At 40.5% G+C, this 26,026-nt stretch overlaps 2 protein-coding genes across 6 annotated transcripts; one reads left to right on the top strand and one right to left on the bottom strand.

The window, feature by feature from the left end:
- Positions 1–46: 46 nt before the first annotated feature.
- Positions 47–2,544, bottom strand: LOC124063306 (glucose-induced degradation protein 8-B homolog). The gene is made up of 5 exons (XM_046396822.1): positions 2,422–2,544; positions 1,940–2,069; positions 1,611–1,807; positions 1,292–1,489; positions 47–1,111 (listed from the first exon to the last, which is right to left on the bottom strand). Exons 2-5 carry the CDS (start codon positions 2,055–2,057, stop codon positions 938–940), a joined length of 687 nt encoding a protein of 228 aa, XP_046252778.1. The 5' UTR covers positions 2,058–2,069; positions 2,422–2,544; the 3' UTR covers positions 47–937.
- Positions 2,545–3,517: 973 nt separating this feature from the next.
- Positions 3,518–26,026, top strand: dnah12 (dynein, axonemal, heavy chain 12). Of its 5 annotated transcripts, none has more exons than XM_046395804.1 (74): positions 3,518–3,632; positions 3,871–4,089; positions 4,211–4,298; positions 4,406–4,432; positions 4,541–4,730; positions 4,839–4,899; positions 5,000–5,158; positions 5,261–5,456; positions 5,699–5,887; positions 5,986–6,139; positions 6,225–6,316; positions 6,414–6,592; positions 6,688–6,823; positions 6,933–7,058; positions 7,141–7,275; positions 7,878–8,071; positions 8,150–8,393; positions 8,500–8,685; positions 8,795–8,995; positions 9,153–9,347; positions 9,449–9,570; positions 9,665–9,800; positions 9,888–10,034; positions 10,177–10,296; positions 10,557–10,713; positions 10,827–10,999; positions 11,112–11,264; positions 11,364–11,603; positions 11,862–12,107; positions 12,235–12,354; positions 12,454–12,563; positions 12,705–12,888; positions 13,040–13,180; positions 13,274–13,357; positions 13,566–13,754; positions 13,875–13,994; positions 14,152–14,340; positions 14,418–14,569; positions 14,788–14,926; positions 15,091–15,257; positions 15,397–15,652; positions 15,798–16,094; positions 16,371–16,549; positions 16,641–16,833; positions 16,977–17,138; positions 17,231–17,425; positions 17,649–17,782; positions 17,866–18,028; positions 18,134–18,214; positions 18,318–18,494; positions 18,597–18,728; positions 18,876–18,965; positions 19,047–19,187; positions 19,288–19,529; positions 19,605–19,752; positions 19,844–19,989; positions 20,127–20,341; positions 20,431–20,623; positions 20,715–20,907; positions 21,027–21,199; positions 21,586–21,726; positions 21,854–22,012; positions 22,143–22,438; positions 22,526–22,779; positions 22,883–23,023; positions 23,103–23,240; positions 23,313–23,546; positions 23,649–23,837; positions 24,624–24,727; positions 24,824–25,028; positions 25,147–25,284; positions 25,394–25,485; positions 25,593–25,660; positions 25,820–26,026. In XM_046395804.1, the coding sequence occupies exons 2-74, from the start codon at positions 3,887–3,889 to the stop codon at positions 26,011–26,013; spliced, it is 11,907 nt and encodes a 3,968-aa protein (XP_046251760.1). In that variant the 5' UTR covers positions 3,518–3,632; positions 3,871–3,886; the 3' UTR covers positions 26,014–26,026. The 5 variants fall into 5 exon arrangements, with proteins under 5 accessions (XP_046251760.1, XP_046251755.1, XP_046251756.1 ...); XM_046395799.1 differs by having other exon boundaries at positions 25,808–26,026; XM_046395800.1 differs by having other exon boundaries at positions 3,568–3,632; positions 3,874–4,089; positions 25,808–26,026.

Raw genomic sequence — 26,026 nt, 5'->3', positions numbered from 1 at the left:
TACCATAATTAAAAATACGCCAAGCTTTAAAGTTATTTTTGAGTTGTGCAGTTTAAAAATCCACTTTTATTGCAAAATAATATCCCAGCGAAAGAAGCACATCAAATTTTGCAAAAGATTTACTTAGTCCATACATGTAAATAATCCTTGTGTAAAAGTGTCTCCATGTGTGTGGACACAGATTCATCCATTCACGTGTTACTATAATCTGTGACATTTTTTAACAGTATGAAACTAAGGCTGCCTTTAAGCTTGCACAGTCACAGTACACTGCAAACTTATTGAATTTCCAGGACTCACCCCATGTCTCACTTGTTAACTGCTATAATGATGAAAGTTTTTTTTTTTCTTTTTGTAATGTCTCAAGCAATAATGCAGTACAAATCTAAAACTGAATTTAACTTTCAGAGTCACAGTAGTTTGAAACATCCCAAGTATCTTTCATTGGCTAACGCCATCACAGAGTACTAGCTAAAAGACTACTAACTGTAATGAGTATATGTTTCTGTAAGGAAAATGTTCATGTTTATTTGAGGCAGTGCACACTGAGCCAACCATTTTCCTGAGCATCACACTCAGCCCCTTCTGAGTGGTCACACACAGAAAGTGACAGCCTAATTTAGGCTTTATTCACATCCTCCTATGCCAAGAACTTTCCCTGCCGACAGACAGAAAAACCAGAGTACTAATTTCACATAAACAAATATGTAAATTATAATAGCAAGTAAAATAATTGTCTGCATGTTACTTTAGTGTGAGAAGTAATTTTAAAATGCCATCAATACATTTTGCACATTCTAAATTATTAAAGTATCAAAAAGCAACCCTTACAAAAAAGAAAAGGTTGTACTCTATATGAGTCAGTTTCTTGGGGTATAAATAGATAAAGGAAATGTGTCCATTTTGTAATGCTGTGGTATGTTTTCACTGTGGGTCCTTATTTTGGATCTTCAATGGTCCCCTTGCTGAGATCTGTCATTTTGGGATACTTCACTTTCTTTTGATCAAGTTCATTTTGAGCCCACAGCAGTAGTTTCAGGAGCTTGGCCAGCTTGGGTGTTGACTCTCTGTTTTCATAGTCTAGCACACACTGATTCACTTCACTCCACACCTGAAAGACAAGGACATGGGCTTATTGTGGCTTGGCATGCTTTAAATTTTGAACAGTTAATCATAGACAGACATAGAGCTTCAAGTTTAAACTTATGTATCCCATGAATGTGAAAATAATATTGGAAAAGAAGAGAAGTGCAAGACAAGTATGAGCTTTAATAATATGCACTGGCCTTACTTTTTGTCTCTGCATCATATTGAGCAGATCTCCAAAAGGTGATTCCTCAGGATTGTCGAATGCCAGCAAGGCCAGCGTCCTCTCCATCTCTGTCAGACATTCACGGCTCTCCTCGCCCTGCTCTGCTAGCTGAGACTGGGCAAATTCAAGGGCAGCTTCGGTCTCCCTCAAGCGAATCAGCTCAATCAAATGCTGCTGCTGCAAACAGGAAGCGACAGATTGAGAGGACAGGAGTAAAAATAATAGAGTCAGTAAACTAGGCTGTGCAAATTATATTGCTAAAAGTCAAAAACCTAGATGTCTGCAAAATGAGAGGCACCTGTAGGTGGAAGTAGAGGTAACGGTTGGTATCCAGCAGTTCTGGGTGCAGACTGTTGATCAGGGCAATAGCATCTTGGATCTGTCCCTTCAAGATCATCTCTCGAATTTTAATTCTTTCATCTAGGGAATCCAAGTCCACACTAGGCTCTATTCCAGACTCCATCCTGAATTTCTCAGCAGCCTCCTTGAAGCCCTCTGTTGAACAGAAAACCTTGTGAAATCCTGCGCGTTTCACATTCAAGCACCGCATTTATTTACGCAACTGATTACGGCAACTGAGGGCAAACTTTGAGTTAAAAAAACAATAACAAAAAGTCGGTACTTCACCTGTGACCAGGTAGTTCATAATGAGCCGGTTCATATCAGCTCTCTGAATGTGGACATTATTGAGTTTATCCATCCACTCTTCCCTTGTTATATCCTCCGGCTTCTCTGCATAACTCATTATGATGATATCCTAAAGAGTACAGATGGATGATCTTGTGAGTTGACAGCATGATATTTGGGACACAAATTGAACTCATTGTAAGTACAATCAAATAACGTTATGACGGTTTTGGTAATTAGCTATTCAGTTTGATAACAACACGGCACCGGAAAGCCTAAGTCATAACACTTTGGGCCTTCGATGAAAAACACAATATGGACGCCTGACTTGACAACACAAATCAAAACAAAAACAACTTCGACTTTTCAGTCCATTTAAATTGAATACACACATACGGAACGATTGCTGTCGTGTTAAACCGTCTTTTATCGACATGCATTTACAATCTATGCGACTATGATGGTTAATTAAATCACAATACCTGAAAATATTGTCGCTACTTCCCAGCAGTAGCTAGCAAGCGAGCGGAAGAAAGCCTCTTCTTCTTCTCTTCTTAGTCCGCTCCGTTTCCGGTATCGTAAACTACACACTGCATACGTATTGCTGCCCCCTATAGTAAATTAAAAGCATTGCATAATGGTTTATTCTAGAACTGTGATTTTGTATGTTGCCTAACTTAAGATAAGAACTTTATTGATCCCGCCATGTCCATGTTTTAAAATACTTCATGTAAATTTATGCAAATCGTAATAGCCGAAGAGGTATTTTCAGTAAAATGCAAATGTAGGGGTAAAAGTAAAAATATTTCAAAAAAGATAATCCCTATTAGTGTTCTGTCAGTTAACCTATTTCTGCATTATTACACTGATGCATCAATGTTCAAGCAGCATGTTATTGTGGCAGCTTGTCAAAAGTGTTTTCCCTGTACTTCTTTTAATGTATTTTAAATTATTTCTCTTTTTTGTTAACCCCCTTTCTTTACCTGTCATGCAACATCATCATACAGTAGCCTCAAGCCATTAACTGCTCTTATGAGGATTAACAGTAGAGTGTTTGTGTGCACTGCATCATTTCAGGTCTCAGTGTGATTTAGCAACAATAGTCAGTACATGAGACGGAGACTGAGACTGAGAAGCACCTCGGATGAGAAGGAGTAAAGGGACCTCTACTGTTAGAATCATGTAATAGACTAAATGTCTTAGACGGGCTCCAGGGACATTTGAAACCCTCTTTTTTAAAAGAAAGCTAGAGAAACGACATAAAATGTATTCTTACATGGTTAGATGTGGCTTTATCTCTTTTTGCCATGCAGTTAACTGACATTTAAAAACGAATAATAGTGAATAAAAGTTAATAACAACGACAATAACAATAATAATGCAAGACACACAATTGATATTTTAGGAATGGGAATTCTAAATAAACACGGCCAAATGGTTCTGTTTAAATATATGCATTTTCATGGTTTGGATTGTTTGTTTACCTCGACACAATTAAATGTCCAAACAGAAAAATGATTATCGTATTTGTTCTATCAGAAGAAGAATATCAGGGTAAGCCAATCAGAGACTGGAGTAGGGCAGGTGATGCGTTCGCTATCCTGGAAAACAATATCGTCTCGCTTCCTACCCTGTTTACTGTTTCCATGGTAACGACGCAGTTTGTCAGAAGTTCCTTATGAGACTAGTTTGAGTAAGTTAGCAATGGTTGATATTAGTTAACTAACTAAAGCGAGAAGATATTGAATGTGCGTTCCGCTAGCCTGTCGTTATTCACTAAATTTACCTTTTAGATAACTACGGCGAACAATTGACTTGTTCGGTTCCGGCGGAATTGTAGCAAGATAACTAGCCTAGTTTTAGGCTAACTAGCCAGTTATGAGCTGTAACTTAACGTAAGTTATTTTTCGCTTCTGGTTCTTTACTTTCAGCAGCTTGCCGGGAGAGATGGCTACTCCTCCCGGAGTTTTCAAAGCCACGTCGGTGTCAGAGTTTCCAGTCCTGCCGCCGATTAAAGGCACGCAGCAACTGGGTAACGCTGCACTGACCGCCGCAGTAAAGGAGGATATCGCAAAGAAGATCCCGGTTCATAAGAAATTTCTGAGGCACAGACGGAGTAAAGTGCAACAAGAGCAACTCCACCGGATATTGTATGTTTTCGGCTCAGCTCTTTTGTCAGCCATAGCCACAGTATCAAGCTTTGGCAGCTAATCAGTATGCAGGCATTTGGGTTTTCAGCAATGTGACAAGTTGTTCACTGAATTATTCCAGGGTTTCCAGAGCGATGGAGGTTTACAGACAGAGCGCAGAGAGGGGAGCCGTGTACAGTCAGTCTCCAGAGCCACAGTTTCCACCTTCTGTATGACAGTTATCTATCTACTTGTGCACACATTTTTTAAAAACACATTTATTTACACATACTGCACAATATAATGTCGTGTTACTGTTTTAATCACTGCTTTACAGATGATTAGTGAGGAAAGGAAACGTAGGGTAAGTTTTCTTTTTATCATTAAATATGCACTTTTGGGAGAGAGAGACTAAACCATATTTGTATGTTTTGCAATGCTTTTCTCTATTTAACTTTGATCCCACTTGCAGATGAACTACATGTTCCTAAAGCGGCGTGTTGAAAGCCGTACGTTCGCTCCAGTCCAGCAACAGTGGTTGGACTCTATCAATGCCCGAGTCTCACTTAAACTTGCAGAGAGCCCTCAAACTAATAAACTTCAAGAGGAGCTTTTCAAGGAAGTTAGAGACGACTTCCACAATGTGATTGTCCAACACACAGGTATTGCCAAATATTTGTGTGCAGCATATATTTATGTATGTACTAAATATGCTTGTAGAGTACATGTGTGTATAACACATATGCCATAACGGTATTCATCTCCTGTAGTGGATACAGTACTAAAGAATCCACAGAAAGAAGAAGCTAAACAGACAACTACCCAGCCAAAGTAAGTGCCTAATTTACATAAATGATTTGTGGACAATAACCAAACAGTTGTTGATCATTTTTAATGGGCTTTCCTAAAATATATTTCTAATCTCTTGCAGAATTCTGGATTTCTCCCAACCTTGGCATAAAAACTTTATCAGAAGCCGCAAGATGATAAAAACAAATTTGCACGTTCTTCATCCTGTAATGCAAACTATCTTGGATATGGGCTACAAGACATTTTCTCCACTGGTCCTGGTTGACCTTTCAGGATGCAGGTGAGGAAAGGAAATGAATGCTATGTTAAAATATCACACAGCTATGACATTTCAATTTTGTCAAATTCCTTTTGATTTAATTTTTTGCTTCTGTTGTTTAAGGGCATCAGGACCTGTGGACTGTAAGAGCCTGCAGAACAAAATGGCTGTAGAATGCAAGAGGACAGAAGATCGCATCATGAATACTTGGTTTCCCAAAGTCATCCATTTATTAACAAGTAAAGAAACACTGAAGGGAGTTAAAGAGGACAAACTGGACTCCTTCTACAACTGTGCATCCACCCTCATCTCCAGTCAGGTGAGATAATTCTGATTTCATCTGGGGAATTTGATTTGAGAAGAACAATTTTAAATTATTTAAATAAAGGTTATTTTACTCATTAATGAAAATAACTTACTGTCTAGTGTCTGTCTAGTCTACTACTTGACTTATTATGGCATGTTTTTTAATGAAATTATAGGTACTGTAGCCTTTTTAGTATATATTTCCCTCGATTACAAATGAAGTCTTATTAACATTTTTCTGTTGTAAATTCACAGTTAAAATCAGTGCTTCAGACAAGTGTAGAGGAGTTTGTCAATCTGTTTGATCCAAGCAATCACCACTGCTTGCCTGTCTTTCGAATGGCCTTGACATTTGATGATGAAAAAATGGAAATTTATCCAACCCTACAAGATCTGGAAGATGCTATTTTTGAGATTCTCGGTACCATCACAAATTCACTACAGGTGAGGTTACGTACGTATAGTAGTCACTTCATTGACCACTTCAGTCACCGCTTCGTTGCACCTTTTTCATGTTAATTGCCTGTCACATTGATCCACAGAAAGTACAGACGGTCCAGTCATGGCTGTCACAAGCCACGTGCTCGTTTGTGGATGCCAAGGTGGCTGATCATGTACTTGCTTGGGCTCACGTCACTATAAAAACTGCTGTGTGCAAGAATTTAGAGGAACCCGACAGACATTTCCAGAGCTATGGTGATGTCCCATAATCCATTTATTTCCTATCATCCCTCCTTGATTTTATATCCATTTATTCTGACTTTACCTTTTTGTTTTGCAGTTGATAGCTATGACTGGCTAGTCAATGGAGCTGCGCAGGCTCGAGTGGAGAAGTTCATGGAGGAGGAGCACTCTTTTGATGAGTACACCAAAGTAACAAAGTTTAATGTATATGTATATGTTATACAGCCATTCTTGCATGGTTGTCAGTTTTTCTGATGACTGTCTGTCAATGTGTAATCTCTTAAAGCAAGTGGAGGAGTTTCATGTTCTTTCAAAGGCGATTGTCAGTCTCCCAGCAAAAGCCCACTTCGCAATGGTCCATCTGGACTGTGAGGAGCTGAAACAGGGGCTGGCCAATAAAGCTAAAAACTATGGTGAAATACTTCTGAAGAAACTGATCACCAGCCACCGTGAGCAAAATCTACAGTGAGTCACTTCATGTACCGTTGTTCAGCAGAATTTCTCCCTTGTATTTGAAATGCTAATATTTTTGTCACATTTCTTTTTGTGTTTGGTCATAGGATCTGCTCTGAATTTGAAAACATCAGAAAGAATGCTCTGAAAGTACCAGAGAATACAGAGGACATGGCTCAGATCATCGATTACATTGATTTCATGAAGACAAAGGGCATTGTTGAACTTCATGACAAAATAAAGGTGCATATGATGATTTGTTCTCCAGGTTCTCTCTTATACGTAAGCATAATAATTTCAGTGATCTTATATCAATTCTAACACAATTTGCTACCACACTGTCTTCTGACAGGAAGCCTACTGTAGACTGATGTACCTCTTGGATATCCACATCTTTGAGCCAGAGGATCTGGAACTGAATTCAGCTGTCTTCCTCTGGCCACAGAAAATCCTCCATGTCTTTATGCTCAGTGATGAGGTAACACTCTTGTATCTGCTAACAACATCATATATTTTTTTAAGGATGAGCTGATTCTGGACAGATCATTTTCATTCCTCAGGTGATTCAGAAGGCCAAGCAGAAAGGGGAACAGAAACTGCTTGCTAAAAGAGAGAGATTAATGATACAACTGGAAAAGCTGGGACGCAGGATTGAAGAGTTCCCACATTGCTCTGAGCTGGACATGATGCAGCAGGTACAGTGTAATTAGCACTTTCAGGTAACATTTAAGCAATTGTTTTGAAGCATATAGAAGAAGATCAATACCGCTCTCATATTTGTCTATATAACATGAAGTTACATTCAGCAGCTAGTTAACTTAGCATAAAGAATGTAACGATGGAAACAGCTAGCCTTGCTCTGTACGACGGTGCCCAAGAACTATTAAAGGAGGACTATTAAAGCCAAAAAGTTTTGTTTTTATACTTAACTTTTTGTAAAAGTTAAGCAAACGAGATGTAACATGTTATCTGGTGACCTTTAGAGGTGCTGGTTGCTGGAGTTTTTTCATCTTCGGACAGAGGCAGGTTAGCTGAACGGTAGCTGTCTTCTCTTGTAACTCTCTGTAGGAAGGGACGACATACTTTTTACAAAATGTCAAACACCAAAACCTGAACCTTAAATTGTATAAGCATCTTCAAGTATGCTGTTAAATTCCTTGTTAGTGTCTATACAATGTAAGTAGCGATCAGAATTTTACAAAAGTACCATAAAGCATAATTTTTGTGTGGATTTCTAGCAATTTTATCACATCAAATCAAATGGAAAATAAGTGTCTTGTCATCACTTTTTGGACAGTATGTAACGGATGTCAGAACGGTTCAGAAGCTTCTCTGGGAGGCTGAGGAGGAGATTGTCTTCATTAACAAAGAGGAGGCCTTTTACAAATGGGACCAAACATGTTATCCAGAAGTTGAGGTCATCAAAGACAGTACTGACACGTATCAGAGGCTGTTTGGACTTGTACTGAAGTGGCAACGCACAGAAAACAGGTTTGATTTCAGTTTGATATGTGCTACACTTAAACTAAAACATTTCACCTGATAACCTTTTATCTTCATTGTAAATAGATGGATGGATGGTTCCTTCCAGGACCTAGATGGTGAGAGTATGGAGGTAAAAGTGGATGAGTTCTTTAGGGAGATCTTCAAGATGCTGAAGTTTTTCCAACAGAAGCAGAATAAGGCTGCACATGAGATGGAGAAGATTGCCGGGAGCAGAAGGCGACGACCTAGTGAGGATGACCCAAGGAAGCAGGAAAGCCCCACAATACTTTTGTGCTCCTCTGTAATGGAGCAGATCAACGAGTTCAAGGTAGTGTATGTAACTGTTATAACAAAGAGGCTCATTAATGAAGTCTTGTAGTACTTGGTTAATGGTTAATGGTAAACCATTACTTTGAATGCATTTGTGCCCACAGGACCATATCCCTCTAGTGTCCATCTTGTGTAATCCAGGCATCAGAGCTCGTCACTGGGACCAGATGTCACAGATAGTAGGATATGATCTCATTCCTGAATCTGGTACTACACTACGCAAACTTCTCAAACAAAACCTGGCTCCTTATCTGGAAGAGTTTGACTCTATCAGCGCTGCTGCTAGTAAAGTGAGTATGCCTGAAATTCTGGATTTGCCTCTACAGCTTTTAACAAGATATGACCTTATATTACATTATTCTGCTGAATGCTATAAAGCTCTACCATATGTCTCTACAGGAGTTTTCCCTGGAGAAGGCGATGCAAACCATGGTACACGTTTGGGATGGTATTTCTTTCCACCATCAACCTTACAGGGAGACTGGAGTTTCCATCTTGACTGCCTTGGATGAGATTCAGACAATGCTAGATGACCAAATTGTGAAGACTCAGACTATGAGGGGCTCACCATTCATTAAACCCTTTGAACATGATATTAAGGTTTGTTAAAAGACTGAAAGAGTTTTGGGGTTTTTTTTAGCCTAATGATAAGAAATGCACAATTTTTATGGGAGTTATACCTGGTGGGTGTATGTAAGTTTTAACATTGCCTATATCCAGTTCTGCAGAGATTTAACTGTTTGTTATGTGACCTCAGCAATGGGAGGAGCGTCTTCTTCATATCCAGGAAACCATAGATGAATGGCTGAAGGTACAGGCCCAGTGGCTTTATCTGGAGCCCATCTTCTCTTCGCAAGACATCATGCAGCAGATTCCGGAAGAAGGACGACTTTTCCAAACTGTTGACAAAAACTGGAAAGAAGTCATGAGGCATTGCGTTAAGGACCCTAAGGTAGTTCTTCAAAAAAAAAAAAAAGTTATGGTGAACAAATCATTATGAAAAAATTCAATCTTAAAGATCTCTTTGTTTAAACTGCTGATTTGGAATCATAGATTTTGCCAGCAACCTCGCTGCCTGGTTTGCTAGGGAAACTGCAGGATTCTAACAATCTTCTGGAGAGCATTATGAAAGGACTAAATGCGTATCTGGAGAAGAAGCGTCTCATTTTTCCACGGTAAGCAAAAAGATGTTGCTGTATTTCTTTTATCCAATTCTTTCTTAATGTCGCAAATTTAATACTTGATACCTGATTCCAATGCCGCTGCTAGGTTCTTTTTCTTGTCCAATGATGAAATGCTGGAGATTCTGTCTGAGACCAAGGACCCACTGCTGGTGCAGCCGCATCTGAAGAAGTGCTTTGAGGGTATTTCCAAACTTGACTTCCTGCCAAATCTGGATATCCAGGCAAGATAGTCACACATACTGCTGGCTGTTGTTACATGACACCATGGTTGAAGAACTTTTATTAAATTGCATACTGTTCTTGCCCAGGCCATGTATAGTAGTGAGGGTGAGCGTGTTGAGTTAATCCAGCACATCTCTACATCTGAAGCCAAAGGAGCTGTGGAGAAGTGGCTGGTGCAGGTGGAGGATGTGATGCTTCGCAGTGTCAGAGATGTAGTAGCCCGGTCCAGGGTGGTAAGATCACTGTTTTCTATAGGTTTATTTTTTACACCATACAGTATTGCAATTTGTTCATACTGTATTCTTCAATCCTGTGCTTCTGGACAATCTGAGGTTCCTCTTATGCATGAACATAAATATGACATTGTACTGACAGGCTTATGCTGAGACTGCACGGAGCCAGTGGGTCAAGGAGTGGCCTGGGCAGGTGGTGCTTTGTACCTCACAGATTTTCTGGACGTTGGAGGTTCATGAAGCCATCAGAGCAGGAGCTGATGTAGGTTTTGGGTTTTTTTTTTCTTTTCCTTTTCTTTTGCTTCCTAATTTATTACAGTGTAATCAATAAAAATAGTGTTTAGTGTTTTTCTGGATGTAAGAAAATGAAGTCGTGTAGATTTCTAGTTTAAGTCAAAATTCCATTCACCTATAAATTGAAAAAGTTAAATCCATTTTAATAATAGTGCTGTAATATTGCAGTAAGCAGTATTATATTGGGGGGAAAAAAACTAATAAGAATTGTTTTTTTGTTCTTTGTAGGGTTTAAAAAACTACTACCAGAAACTCCAGGATCAACTGAATGACATTGTGGAGATGGTGAGAGGGAAACTCGCCAAACAAACACGGATCTCTTTGGGAGCACTGGTTACAATTGACGTCCACGCCAGGGATGTGGTCATGGAGCTTATTGAGAAAGGTACCTTTCTCAGTAATAACAGAATGAAGAGTGGATTCAAACAGAACTATGTCTCAGTTTAGAAACAGCACCAGGAAAAAAATGCTTGAATAACCACTGTCCATTTTTAACAGGTGTATCAAATGAAACAGACTTCCAGTGGCTAGCACAACTTCGTTACTACTGGAGCAATGACAATGTTCGTGTTCGTATAATCAACTGTGATGTTAAGTACGCCTATGAGTACTTAGGGAACTCACCACGTCTGGTCATCACTCCACTGACAGACAGATGCTACAGAACCCTGGTAAATTTCTGACTACTAGTCTACTTAAATATCATTGTCATTTCTTTATTGCAATAATTCTGGGTAGTCAGATATTTTAGTATTAATTTGCAAATCTCCCCCTGTATTTTAGATCGGGGCATTCTACCTGAATTTGGGTGGCGCGCCTGAAGGTCCAGCTGGAACAGGAAAGACCGAAACCACCAAAGATCTTGCCAAAGCTCTGGCTGTGCAGTGTGTGGTGTTCAACTGTTCTGATGGACTGGATTACCTTGCTATGGGAAAAGTAATACCAGCTTGAATTTTTGGATTTATATTAATTATATTAATATATATTAATTTTAATTCTGATGCTATATAGTTTAAGTGCAAAAATCTCTCCTAGTTTTTTAAAGGTCTGGCTTCTTCTGGTGCGTGGGCATGCTTTGATGAATTCAACCGCATTGAGCTGGAGGTGCTGTCTGTAGTGGCCCAGCAAGTCCTCTGCATCCAAAGGGCAATTGAGCAAAAGCTGGAATACTTTGACTTCGAAGGGACCATGCTGAAACTTAATCCCAACTGCTTTGTGTCCATCACAATGAACCCTGGTTATGCAGGACGCTCAGAACTCCCAGACAACCTCAAGGTCTCTAAAATATCAGTTAAAATATTGCCTGTTACTCCCTTAACTCGGTGTTATGGATGACATTAATGTGTTATTTGATCCCAGATTTTCAAATCATTCCAGCTGGTTTAGCAACATTATATTATACATTGTGATGCACTATGTTGTTTGTACAGCCCTGTAATCTAATATATACTAGGAATAATTTGTGACTGCCCAACATTTGCAGTAATGCAGTGCGACAGCGACAGTAAAACTTTATCTCTTTTCTCTGTGCAGGTGTTGTTCCGAACAGTGGCCATGATGGTCCCCAACTATGCACTGATAGCAGAGATCTCCCTGTATTCATATGGCTTCCTCAATGCCAAACCACTGTCAGTAAAGATTGTGATGACCTACCGGCTCTGTTCAGAGCAGCTCTCCTCCCAATTCCATTATGATTATGGCATGAGGGCCGTCAAAGCTGTACTTGTGGCTGCAGGAAACCTCAAGCTCAAGTATCCTGATGAGAACGAGGACATACTGGTATTTATGCCGAAACAATGCATTTGCTGAACACATACTGTCTTGTCCTTGATGTGAACTTTTTAAGTTGGTTAATTGATTTGCAGTTTTTTAACCTTTCGCTTTTTTGACATGTCATAACGCCTAGCTCCTGAGGTCCATCAAAGATGTTAATGAGCCCAAGTTTCTCTCCCATGACATTCCATTGTTTAATGGAATCACTAGCGATTTGTTCCCGGGCATCTCCCTTCCTGAGGCGGACTATCAGGTCAGATATGTTGATGCCATTACTTATTTCTTCTTCAGTAGTTCTATTCATTAGTGTCATGTATATGTATGATTTGTGTTTTTATCCCATTTTTGGCAGCTGTTTCTGGAGGCTGCTGAAGAATGCTGTAAGAATCACAATGTACAGCCAACACAAGTCTTCTTGCAGAAGATGATCCAGACATATGAGATGATGATAGTCAGGCATGGGTGTGTTGCATTTTAATTATACTAATTCCATGTTATAATATCCTGTTTCGCATGTTTTCGGTTCTACAGTATTTCACACAAATTGGACATGTCTTGAAGGGAATATGTGAAATATGATTTTGCATAATATCTTTGGATCAGGTTCATGTTGGTGGGAGAGCCTTTTGCCGGGAAGACCAAAGTGCTACATGTTCTAGCTGACACGCTAACACTCATGAATGAGAGAGGGTATGGTGACGAAGAGAAGGTCATCTTCAGGGCATTGAACCCAAAGTCCATAACCATGGGACAGCTCTTTGGACAGTTTGACCTAGTTTCCCATGAGGTAGACCTGTGCCTTGGATCACCTTGTATTTATCGTGTATCACAGATAAACATAAAATCTGTGTATTCATAGTGCTGATGATGACCCAGGGACAACAGGTGGTCCTTTCTTCCTCTTAGTCTATTGACTTTGTGTTTTTCTTCATTATTAGTGGACTGATGGGATTGTGGCCAAGACATTTCGAGAGTTTGCGTCGTCTGACACACCAGACCGTAAATGGGTTGTGTTTGATGGACCCATCGATACACTGTGGATTGAGAGCATGAACACTGTGCTCGATGACAACAAAAAGGTACATAATACACAGTAAAAACGTTTGATATTTGTACATCCTTTTTTCTTTTTCACACACTTGAGGAAGTTTTTTTTGCATCTTCCTCCACAGCTATGCCTGATGAGTGGCGAGATCATCCAGATGTCAAGTCAGATGAGCCTGATTTTTGAAGCAATGGACCTATCACAGGCTTCGGTGAATTTAATTATTTATTGGATTATCCTATCTCAAAATATAACAGTCGTTAGTTTATTTGCTGAATAGTCACCATTTTGCTCTAATGAAACTTCAATAATTCAGCAGTATGCCTGATTGCAATTAATTGATTTTCAATTAGGGGAATCCAGCTTGATTGGCAGGATGTATTTTGATGTTGTAAAAATGTTATCTTCTCCTACTGCAGCCTGCCACAGTCAGTCGATGTGGTATGATCTTTATGGAACCAGCTCAGTTGGGCTGGGATCCCTTAGTGATTTCCTGGATGAACACTCTTCCTGATACACTTCGGGGCCCAGAGAGTCGTTCTCTGGTGCTGGAGCTCTTTCATTGGCTCGTACCGCCTGCCCTCAGAATGCTGCGCAAACACTGCAGAGTAAGTGACCCCAGTCCCCAGAACAATCCAAACACAAAGATCTGTAGAGTGTTTAGAATTTTAGTTAAGTTTTATTTATGTTTAAAATACAGATACAGAAATTTATGATCTTGTTTACAGGAAGTTGTTTCCACTAGCAACAGTAATACCGTGGTGTCCTTGTGTCGACTGTTTGAGATGCTGCTCACTGATCCTGTAAAGGAGGATCCTGGGGATAAAAATGTTCGCACCTGGATCATGGTGAAAAACTGAATCTTTAATCATTTTTAATGTTTTTATTCAAAACATCTTGCAAACATTTGTACCCCCATACAAATGTTTGTATTTGCACTTTCCATTTCAGTTGAATTAGAATTATTTTGTATGCCACCTCCCTTCTCATCCTTTATAATTGCAGGGAGCTTTTGCCTTCTCCCTGGTGTGGTCTGTGGGTGGCAGCTGTGATGCAGAGAGCAGAGAAAAGTTCAGTGAATTTTTCAGGGTGACTGTGTCAGGAAAGTCAGATGAACATCCTATTCCTGCCGCTGTGGGAAAATGGGAGTGTCCAATGGATGAAAGAGGCCTGGTGTATGACTATTTCTTTGAGGTACTGGGTAGTTACATTAATCAGAGTTGTCCAACTTTTGTTTAAATCAGTAAATCACATTGTAATGTCTTACACAGTTTAAAGGAAAAGGTCGTTGGATTCACTGGAATGATGCCATCAAGAATGTGAACCTGGGGAACAAAAACACCAAAGTTCAGGAGATCATTGTTCCCACCATAGACACAGTTCGCTACACCTACCTCATGGATCTCGGCATCAGCTACGGAGTGTCAGTATTCCAGTGTCACTGATACATACTGAAAGTGCATTATTATTGTATATATATTATATATATTGTTATTCTACTTTATCCTGAATTTACTTATCTGTCATTTGATCTGACATTGGATGTGACACTGGACAATATATATATATATATTATATATACATATATAAGTTTTTTGTTGTTGTTTTTATTCAAAGTTTTGCATCTGTTTTTCTGCTTAGGCCTCTCCTGTTTGTTGGTCCTACTGGCACTGGAAAGTCAGTGTATGTGAAGGAGACATTGATGAATAATCTGGACAAAGACTGCTACCTACCTTTCTTTATCAATTTTTCAGCTCGGACTAGCGCCAACCAAACACAGGTCAGTATGTAGGAAGCCTGGATGGTAGTGTGTACTTACAGAAATTTTTGGATTGGTAGGATTGGTAGGAAGATGCTATTAGATGCAATAAATCTAATTCTAAACAAACAGTTGTTATTATTTTAATTTTAAATAATATATTCTGCATTTATTACATCTCCCAGAATATCATCATGTCCAGGTTAGATAAGAGAAGGAAGGGCGTGTTTGGGCCTCCCATGGGAAAGAAGTGTGTCATCTTTGTAGATGATATGAACATGCCTGCACTTGAACAGTTTGGAGCACAGCCTCCTGTTGAGCTTCTTCGACAGTTTATAGACCATGGAAACTGGTATGAACCATCTCCTATCAGATTCAAATTCCATATAAGAACAAGAGAAGGATAGTAAAGAAAGATGACAAAATTTACTGCATAGAAGAACCTTAAGTATTGTTCTGTAAACAAAATGTTACCTCTCTTGCCCTGGCAGGTATGACCTGAAGGATACCTCCAGGATCACTCTTGTTGACCTTCAGCTCATCTCAGCTATGGGCCCCCCTGGTGGCGGGAGGAATGCTGTGACTTCCCGCTTTTTGCGGCACTTCAACATTTTCAGCATTAATGCTTTCAGTGACGACACCATGGTTCGCATCTTCTCCAGCGTGGTGGCCTTCTACCTGAAAAACAATGAATTCCCACCTGAATATTTCACTGTTGGAAACCAAATAGTGACAGCAACACTGGAAGTGAGTTCCCCAAACAGTGAAATCACATGAACTGTTCAAACGACACTGACAGCTTTGTTTTTTTGTGTGTAAAAGGATCTTATCCACCATATCCTGTTTTCTCCAATGCTATAATTCTTTGATTGTATGCTTTTAATTTCCAAAGGTGTATAAGAAAGCCATGAAGAACCTGCTTCCAACTCCAGCCAAGTCTCACTACACCTTCAACCTGCGGGACTTCTCACGTGTTATCCAAGGCTGCCTGCTGCTAAAGAAGGAGTCTCTGGAGAACAAACACACTATGATCCGCATGTTTGTCCATGAGGTCTTCCGCGTCTACTATGACCGTCTGGTGGATGATAAAGATCGAGCATGGCTCTACCAGTTGATGAACGATATCCTCAAAAATCATTTCAAAGAGTCTTTTGAAAAGGTGTTTGATCATCTGAAACAAGGCACTAAAGTAAGTTGAGATTCGTTTGTTTTTGCTGCAATGTCATGTGCTTTTATTATTATGTTTTACAGTATGTTTGTAAATGCAAGAAAGAAGAGGAGACACTTTACCACATGTGACTCCTTGCTGCCCAGGATCTAAATAAGATTTAATCTATTTTTTTGGACATATGTCGTACTAGAAAATGATACCTCTGTAATAATTTGTGCTGTACTAATGCAAAATACATACATACAAATCACATCAGAAGATCTATGTGTTGTAATTTGTGCCATAAATTTTCAGCTGGTTGAGGAAGATATGCGGAATCTTCTCTTTGGTGACTACATGAACCCTGACCTGGAGGGTGATGAGCGCTTGTATGCTGAAGTTTCCTCGATGGAAAGCTTTTCTCGGGTGGCGGAATCAGGTCTTGATGAATACAACCAGATGCATAAGAATCGCATGAACCTCGTCATGTTCGGGTAAGTAAGAAGGAAGGATGAAAATAAATGTTAAAATCTCAGTTTGTGTGGAAACTTTATTAACTGAGAAAAACGCGTCTGCGTTGTGCAGCTATGTTCTGGAGCACCTGTCCCGCATCAGCCGTGTGCTGAAGCAGCCAGGAGGTAATGCTCTACTCGTGGGAGTGGGAGGCAGTGGACGCCAGTCCATCACCCGTCTGGCAACATCCATGGCCCACATGACCTTGTTCCAGCCTGAGATCTCTAAGAGCTATGGCATGAATGAGTGGAGAGATGACCTCAAGGTTTAAAACAAACTTTTTGACCCTGTTATTTGAATGCATTACATATAGTTTTTGTCACACCATAGGGTTTTTTTTGCACTTTCAAACAGTTGACAGAATGATTTTGACAATATTCCGTATCCCTGCTTTCCCTTATTCTTTAGATGCTGCTAAAAAATGCTGGGGTCAAAGGTCAGAAGATGGTGTTCTTGCTAACTGATGCTCAGATAAAAGATGAAGCTTTTCTGGAAGACGTGGACAGTGTATTGAACACAGGGGAGGTACCCAATCTGTTTGCCATAGATGAGAAGCAAGAGATTCTGGAGGTAGGCCATCACAACAAGTTGACTATAGCTTATCTAAAGGCCATATACATTTATGTCTAATGTTACTATTACTGCCTCTCTTTTTTCTTCAGACGTTACGTCCCATTGCCCAGGCTGGTAATAAGAATTTGGAGTTGAGCCCTTTGACTCTGTTTGCTTTCTTTGTGGCACGCTGTAGAGAAAACCTGCACGTTGTTGTGGCCTTCAGTCCTATTGGAGATGCCTTTCGTAATCGTCTACGCCAATTTCCATCTCTTATCAACTGCTGTACTATTGACTGGTTCCAGGTACTGTATTGACATTAGGTGTGTGGAATAGGAAAATATACTCCACGTTTCAGACAGAAAATCTGTCTCTGTTTTTATCTCTGACGACTGAAGACATGATGTTCATCATGTGTGCAACCTGTACCAGAGATAACATCAAAAGAAAGGCAAGGAAGAAATGGGGGCATAGTTTAGCTAATAGACTTGTCTCTGTTCCTATCCTTTTTCCACTCTGCCCTGACAGCCATGGCCAGAGGAGGCTCTGGAGCGAGTAGCCAACTCTTTCCTGGAGTCACTGGAGATGAGTCAAAATGAGAGGCAGGAGGTCATACCCATCTGCAAAACATTCCATACCTCTGCTAAACAGCTCTCACAAAGGTGCGACATGTGGTTATTAAAAAACTAACATATTCAAAGGTAAATTACATTTACAATTAATTACACTGTTGTTTTTATCGCAGATTCCTCTCTGAGCTAGGTCGCCATAATTATGTGACACCCACATCCTACCTGGAGCTGATTGCAGCTTTCCGTCTGCTACTCACTCAGAAAAGAGACACCGTAATGAAAGCAAAACAGAGGTATACCAACGGTCTGGACAAACTCGCCTTTGCTGAATCTCAGGTATATGTAGCAACATTTCTAGCAGAATTGTATTTTTTTCTGGTCTACTCTTTTTTTAATATGAAATGTTCCTTGTATGAGACATTTACCAGTGTTGCTCTGCAGGTTGGTGAGATGAAGAAGGAACTTGTAGACCTGCAGCCCAAATTGGAACAGGCAAAGATCGATAATACCAAAATGATGAAGGTGAATACATTACACGATTTCATTATGCCTTTTGGTCAACATAAGAGTGTATTTGCCAGTGTATACGTAAACATAATGTATGTAACAATGTGATGAATTTCAGGTGATTGAAGTGGAGTCTAATGAGGTGGAAGCCAAAAGTAAAATTGTACGTGTTGATGAGGAGGCAGCGACTATTAAAGCCAATGAGGCTCAGGCTCTGAAAAATGAGTGTGAAAGTGACTTGGCTGAGGCCATCCCTGCCCTGGAGGCAGCTCTCTCAGCCTTGGATACTTTGAAGGTGAGTACCCTTCAACTGCACTGCTTCGTTGTACCAAGTTTAGCTACTTGGACCATCGCAGTTTAGACAGCTGAGTAAGATGAGCTTCCTGCTTCTTTTCAGCCCTCTGATGTCACAATTGTGAAGTCGATGAAAAACCCTCCTTCAGGGGTGAAGCTTGTGATGTCAGCTGTGTGTGTGATGAAGGAGATAAAGCCGGATAAGATAGCGGACCCAGCTGGGACTGGGAAAAAGGTTAGACTGAGCCAAGAATATCTTGTCAATAAATCACAGTTGTTTCCTTGTTACTTTTTAGCCTCTGGCAAAGCTCATCATAACAAAATTATTTTAACATTACAACTCATAGTAATACATGAAATACATGTTTTCTTTATTGCCCAGGTTTTTGACTACTGGGGTCCGAGCAAGAAGCTACTGGGTGATATGAACTTTTTACGAGATCTTAAAGAATATGACAAGGACAATATTCCTGTGAGTCTCTGAATTACGGTAATTATTTCACTTTCTCCCTTGTACTTTACTGTTATTAACTCTTTTTTCCCCTCCCTGCAGGTCCCTGTGATGCAAAAAATCCGTAGTGAGTACATGACTAATCCTGACTTTGACCCCAGTATAGTAGCAAAGGCTTCCTCTGCTGCGGAGGGCCTGTGCAAATGGATCAAAGCAATGGAGGTGTATGACAGGGTGGCAAAGGTGCAGTGTTTCTGACTTTACATGATTTTTTTCTATTGGCTTCACATGATATTGCATGCAAGCATGCTTCTTTTATCTTAACCACTCTTTTTGGTTTTAGGTTGTGGCTCCTAAGAAGGCCAATCTCGCAGAGGCCCAGGAATCCTTGGCTGCTACTATGGGCTTGCTGGACCAGAAGAGAGCTGAGCTAAAGGAGGTTGAAAACCGTTTGGCTGCCCTTCAGAAAACTTTCAAAGAAAAGACAGAGGAAAAGGCTCAGCTGGAATTCCAGGTGGATTTGTGTGCCAGGAAGTTGGAGAGGGCTGAGAAACTCATTGGTGGTTTGGGCGGAGAGAAGACCAGGTTGGCACATAAATTGTTCATTAGCAAATAAGATCATTACGTTATGCCACCAACTGAATTAATTTCTGTTTTTAGATGGTCTAAGGCAGCAGATGACCTGCAGAACACATATGACAATCTGACTGGCGATGTTCTCATCTCTGCTGGTGTAATTGCTTACCTGGGGGCCTTCACTGCTGGCTTCAGACAGGACTGCACCAAGTCATGGACAAAACTCTGCCAAGTAACAGTCTTACTGTTATTTATTTATTGTAACTTTCTTTTATTCATGAATATTTAATTACTTATTAACTTGACTTCCTTCATATTTGTAGTCTAAGAACATTCCATCATCAGATGACTTCTCTCTCAGTAAGACACTGGGAGATCCCATTAAGATCAGGGCTTGGAACATTGCAGGCCTTCCCAGTGACTCTTTCTCTATCGATAATGGTGTCATTGTCAGTAATTCACGTAGATGGTGAGTCTGTATTGCTGAAATGTTTTAAAGTTAAATATCTCACTACTCACTACTGAAGATTATGGTTGAATGTGAAAAAAATTGTAGGCAGGAGTGGACCTCGACCTTCATCTCATATAATGTCTGTGCTCTGGTAGGCCCTTGATGATTGACCCTCAGGGTCAGGCCAACAAGTGGGTGAAGAATTCAGAGAAAGACAACAACTTGAGTGTAATCAAACTAACAGATGGGGACTATATGAGGACTTTGGAAAACTGTATTCAGTTTGGAACACCATTGCTGCTGGAAAATGTTGGAGGAGAGCTGGACCCCTCACTGGAACCGCTGCTGCTCAAACAAACTTTTAAACAAGGTGCTTTGAATGTGAGATTGCTGCCAAGACGGCAGTCTAGTGTTTAAAAGTAAAACTGTGAAAGTTTAGTCATTTTTTGTTTCTCCTAGGTGGTGTGGATTGCATCAAGCTGGGGGAGAGTGTGATTGAGTACTCCAGTGATTTCCGTTTCTACATCACCACTAAACTGAGGAACCCTCACTACCTACCAGAACTTGCCACCAAGGTGTCACTGCTCAATTTCATGATCACCCCAGAGGGCTTGGAGGACCAGCTGCTGGGGATTGTGGTTGCCAAGGAGAGGTAGCACTCATAAGATGATCATGTTGGTATACCAATAAAATACTTCCTATCACATCTTTAGAGAGTTGTTTCTGATGTGTCTGCTCTATAGGCCAGAACTGGAAGAGGAAAGGAATGCACTGATCCTGCAGTCAGCTGCCAATAAGAAGCAGCTAAAGGAAATTGAGAACAAGATCCTGGAAACATTGCAGTCCTCAGAGGGAAATATCCTGGAAGATGAGAGTGCCATTCAGATTCTAGACTCTGCAAAGATCATGTCCAATGAGATTACCAAGAAACAGCAGGTGCAGACAATGCACAGTGACTTAATGATAATTAAATGTTCTCTGTTGAAAATGAAACCTGGATTGTGAATAGTCTGATAAATGGTAATCTAAGTTCCTACTGTTTAAATATGTCCTAGATTGCAGAGAAGACGGAGATCAAGATAGCAGAGTCTAGAGAGGGTTATAGAGCCATTGCCAAGCACTCCTCCATCCTGTTCTTCAGCATTGCTGATCTGACAAACATAGACCCAATGTACCAGTACTCTCTCAGCTGGTTTGTCAACCTCTACATTAACTCTATTCAAGACAGGTGAGTGATGCTCGTGAAGTGTACTTTCCAGTGTCCCAAGAGAGGTAATGCATAAACACAAGCCTGAATGTCACACAGGAATGACACATTTGACAAAGAGGGTGATTATTACAGTAAATCATTCCTGATGTTGTGGAGCTGTTGTGTACATACAGGAAATATGTAGTTTGTGCTATAATATCATAAATAACTATTGTAGATAATATGAATGTATTTGGTTGTACTCAAAGCATATCTGACTGAAGTGGGACAAAGTAATGACAAGAGACTGAGACCTTTACTCGATTTGAAATTGAAAGTCCAACATGAACTTTTAGCATAGCTTTGTGTAAGGAGCTGGTCTGTGATCATCTGAAATTTCTGATGTTTTCTCTTTTATTTATCAGTAACAAGTCCAAGATCCTGGAAAGGAGGCTTCGAAACCTGATTGATCACTTCACTTATAACCTGTACTGTAACGTCTGCCGTTCTCTGTTTGAGAGGGACAAACTCCTCTTTTCCTTCCTCCTCTGCTGCAATCTACTCCTGTATGTGTTACAGCTACTGGTGGATGAATTAGATTGTTAGAATTTGATTTCAGCATTTAACCGCAGGCTCATATTAAGTTGTTTGATATGAATATTATTTTATGCTATCTTTTCTTTTTCCATTCAGAGCAAAAGAGGAAATTGACTACTCTGACTTCATGTTCTTGCTGACTGGAGGAGTGGGTCTGCAGAACACCACTGCTAACCCTGACCCCAGCTGGTTACAGGACAAGAGTTGGGATGAGATCTGTAGAGCAAGTGAATTGTCTGGCTTGCAAGGAATGAAGTAAAAAAGCACCACTTACCTAACCAAACATGATTTTATTTTACTTCCTATATTATTATATTTAGATTTATTATATTTCTCATTCTAAATTCATTTTGACTAATGGCATTAAGCATTATTTATTCCACAGGGAGGCTTTTCTCAAAAGCCCAGGAGACTTCAAGCCTATTTATGACAGCAAGGAGCCGTGCAACACTCCTCTGCCCACTCCATGGTGTGAAAGACTCAATGAGCTGCAGAAGATGATTGTTGTTCGCTGTCTCAGGCCAGATAAGATAGTGCCAGCTGTGACTAAATATGTGACCAGCAAACTGGGAAAGACATTTGTCCAGCCGCCTCCCTTTGACCTGAGTAAGAGCTACGTGGACTCGAACTCAACAATCCCACTCGTGTTTGTATTGTCTCCAGGAGCTGATCCCATGGCTAGTAAGTCCCTACAGTGCCAGTGGTTGACTGTCAAGGTCCCATGTGATGCCACCCCTGGAAATCGTTAAAAATAACATCCCTCCACAGGTTTACTCAAGTTTGCCACTGACAAGAACATGGGTGGTGCCAAATTCCAGTCCATCTCTCTGGGGCAGGGCCAGGGACCCATTGCTGCTAAAATGATATCCACAGCCATGCAGGATGGGACTTGGGTGTGTTTGCAGAATTGTCATCTGGCTGTTTCTTGGATGTCAACCCTAGAGAAAATCTGTGAGGACTTCAGTCCAACAACATGCCACCCAGACTTTCGTCTTTGGCTCACAAGCTACCCTTCACCCAAGGTAAAGCTCAGTGCATTTCAGTTGGCATGTGTATAAATTACCAACTTTAAAACGCAAGACACAGCATTAGTCTGATTATGTGAGCTATTATTTCTGGTATCAGTTTCCAGTTACTATCCTGCAGAATGGAGTGAAAATGACAAACGAGCCTCCTACGGGACTACGACTCAACCTGCTACAGTCTTACTTGTCAGATCCTGTTTCTGACCCAGACTTTTTCAATAACTGCCCCAATAAAGAGCTGGTGAGTTTGAGGGAAGCCAATTAATGTGAGAGGCCTATTATATGAGGGATAGTTTCTGACTCTTGGATTGCTCCACTAGATCTGGGAGAAGCTCCTGTATGGACTGTGCTTCTTCCATGCTCTTGTTCAGGAGAGGAAGAAGTTTGGTCCACTTGGGTGGAATATTCCCTATGGTTTCAATGAGTCTGACCTACGCATCAGCATCAGGCAACTACAGGTATTCTTTCAGGGTGTCCAGGTTTCCACATCACAAGAATGTAAAATGTATTTAACATGTTTTCCTCTTTAGCTCTTTGTAAACGAATATGATGAGGTGCCCTTCGAGGCTATAACTTACCTGACTGGAGAGTGCAACTATGGTGGCCGTGTGACTGACGACTGGGACAGGCGGCTCCTGATGACTATCTTGGCTGACTTCTACAACAAAGACGTCATAGAAAAACCTCGTTACCCTTTCTCACCTAGTGGAGAGTACTACGCCCCACCTAAATCTACTTATGAGGACTACATTGAATTTATTAAGGTAAGGCCACTTAAGATAATGTACATTAAAAGCATGAATATGCATCTTTTTTTCCAGTACAATGACTTCCTGCTAACTTACAATATCTGCATTGTGTTCTAGGAGCTCCCATTTCGCCAGCATCCAGAGGTGTTTGGGATGCATGAAAATGTAGACATTTCTAAAGATCTCCAGCAGACAAAACTGCTGTTTGAGTCATTGCTACTTACCCAGGGTGGAGGAGCTAAGGGAGGAGCAAGCTCCGGAAGTGACAGCACATTGTACGACATAGCAAATGACATCCTTACTAAGGTATGAACTAATCAAACTACTTCTTGATTTCACAATTTTTTGTCATCCTAGCGAGGCGCTAAGGATGGCAATCAGTCGGTTCATCAGTTATTAGATGGTTTGCCTGTGAAATAGCTCAACATCTGCTTGATGAATTGGCACAAACCTTAATACAGACATTCATTCATAGTTTGTAGACAATGAATTCTAACGACTATAAGGCCTCTGCACTCTAGCATCGTGCAAGACGTTTGTTGTTTTGAGTGAAATGTCTCAGCAGCTACTGGATGGATTACAAATATGCGTGTCCCCTGAGGATCATTTGTAATAACTTTGGTGATCTCTTAACTTTTTAATGTAGCGCCACAATTAGGTCAAATTTTTACTTGTACTTTTCCAACACTTACTAGGAAGGATTTGTGATTTATTATCCCAGTATTTATACCTCGCCTACTTGCACACTTCAAGCCAGCATCTGAAGAAAAACAAAAACAGCTGTTACACACACACACTGCAGAAAGCCACTTGGATAAGAAATAATCCTGGTGGCTCCTTTTTGCGGGTGGAGAAACTCAAGCTTTAGTTATAAAGCACCCTTAATTAATGTTACTGTAGCTCTGAGGGGAGATGTGGCACTAAGCACATTTTTCAAACATTGGGTTGAATTTTTTTGGAAGGACATACAAATGGCACCAGTGAAGGTGTAGCTTTTCAGCAAAGTGCCAGTTTCTGTTGGTGTTTACTTACTTTGATTATCTGGACAGCAACTGTGTATTTTTAACCAGTGGACTTGGTTATTCCCTCTAGCTTCCAGCTAATTTTGACACAGAAGCAGCTCTCTTGAAGTTCCCAGTGCTCTACGAGGAGAGTATGAACACTGTGCTTGTCCAAGAAATGGAGCGCTATAACACGTATGGACAAAAGAGCTCAAAGCAAAACTGACATACAGCACATCATAACCTGTTTTGTATGACTGAACTACTGTTTTTGCTCTCTTTCTTTCTCAGGCTGTGTAGTACAATCCGTGTGAGTCTACAGAACCTGCTGAAGGCCATCAAGGGTTTGGTGGTGATGGATGCAGAGCTGGAGGCAGTTGCAGGCAGTCTGATAGTGGGCAAAGTGCCAGAGAAATGGGCCAAGTGCTCATATCCTAGCCTTAAGCCTTTGGGCAGCTACATTACAGACTTTCTCTCAAGGCTCCAGTTTTTGCAGGTGTGACTTCTTAATAAATATCATTTTTATGAACAGGAAAAAGGACAATGATTATATGAGAACTTTGTTGAGTTTGCTATTACGCTTATAATTTCATTTTTTGTTTGTGTGCCTGTAGGATTGGTACGACACAAGTAAACCCAACGTGTTTTGGCTGTCTGGCTTCTTCTTCACCCAAGCCTTCCTAACTGGGGCTATGCAGAACTATGCCAGGAAATATCATGTTCCCATTGACCTGCTAGGCTTTGATTTTCAGGTCAAAAGACACACATTTTGTAATCTCCCTGTCCCCACCTCAAATATCTTCTCATAGTCCAAAGGGTATACTGACCTGTGGTTCTGTTTTCATAATTTTGCTCTGACAGGTTCTTCCTATTGATGAGTCAGACTCGTGGCCTGAGGATGGTGTCTACATTAATGGGTTGTTTCTGGATGGAGCTCGATGGGACAAAGAAGGGTAAATGTTGATACTTGTTGAGTTATTTTGTAGAAAAATGTCATATATCATGGCGAAGGGTATGGAGACTTAATAAATTTAACTATTGTTTGTGTGCCTGTCATCAGTGGAGTTCTGACTGAGCAGCATCCCGAAGTCCTGTTTGACTTGATGCCCATCATCTGGATAAAACCCAGTAAGTATTACCATACTACCACATATGTGAAAAGAAAAAGAAATGTGTGACTTTTATGTTTTCAGTTGTCTATTTCAAACACATTACTATAAACATTTGTTTTCCTGTCTCTCTGCCTCCTATTTTCTCTGTTTGTTTACCTCCTTGACTCCCATGCAGCTCAAAAGAAGAACATTGATCAGCCTCAGAAGCTGTTTGTCTGCCCTCTCTACAAGACCAGTGAGAGAAAGGGCACCCTCTCTACCACAGGCCACTCTACAAATTTTGTCATTTCCATGATGTTGCCCACGGGCAGAAGCCCTCAGCACTGGGTCAAGCGCGGTGTGGCCATGCTCTGCCAGCTTGATGACTGAAAGTCATGATAAT

The sequence above is a fragment of the Scatophagus argus genome, chromosome 8 (assembly GCF_020382885.2).
Source record: "Scatophagus argus isolate fScaArg1 chromosome 8, fScaArg1.pri, whole genome shotgun sequence".
Taxonomy (NCBI): domain Eukaryota; kingdom Metazoa; phylum Chordata; class Actinopteri; family Scatophagidae; genus Scatophagus; species Scatophagus argus.
The sequence above is the reverse complement of the archived record's forward strand: the minus strand, read 5'-3'. Positions and strand labels throughout refer to the sequence as shown.

What these genes read in the sequence shown, in the direction of transcription:
- LOC124063306 (XM_046396822.1), bottom strand. Translation starts at nt 2,057, where the DNA reads ATGAGTTATGCAGAGAAGCCGGAGGATATAACAAGGGAAGAGTGGATG. An exon ending in TATGAACTACCTGGTCACAG is followed by an intron (nt 1,808 to 1,939) that starts GTGAAGTACCGA and finishes TCTGTTCAACAG; the next exon opens with AGGGCTTCAAGGAGGCTGCT. An exon ending in ATATGATGCAGAGACAAAAA is followed by an intron (nt 1,112 to 1,291) that starts GTAAGGCCAGTG and finishes CTTGTCTTTCAG; the next exon opens with GTGTGGAGTGAAGTGAATCA.
- dnah12 (XM_046395799.1), top strand. Translation starts at nt 3,887, where the DNA reads ATGGCTACTCCTCCCGGAGTTTTCAAAGCCACGTCGGTGTCAGAGTTT. An exon ending in ATGAACCTCGTCATGTTCGG is followed by an intron (nt 16,550 to 16,640) that starts GTAAGTAAGAAG and finishes TGCGTTGTGCAG; the next exon opens with CTATGTTCTGGAGCACCTGT. An exon ending in AGGAGCTGATCCCATGGCTA is followed by an intron (nt 22,439 to 22,525) that starts GTAAGTCCCTAC and finishes ATCCCTCCACAG; the next exon opens with GTTTACTCAAGTTTGCCACT.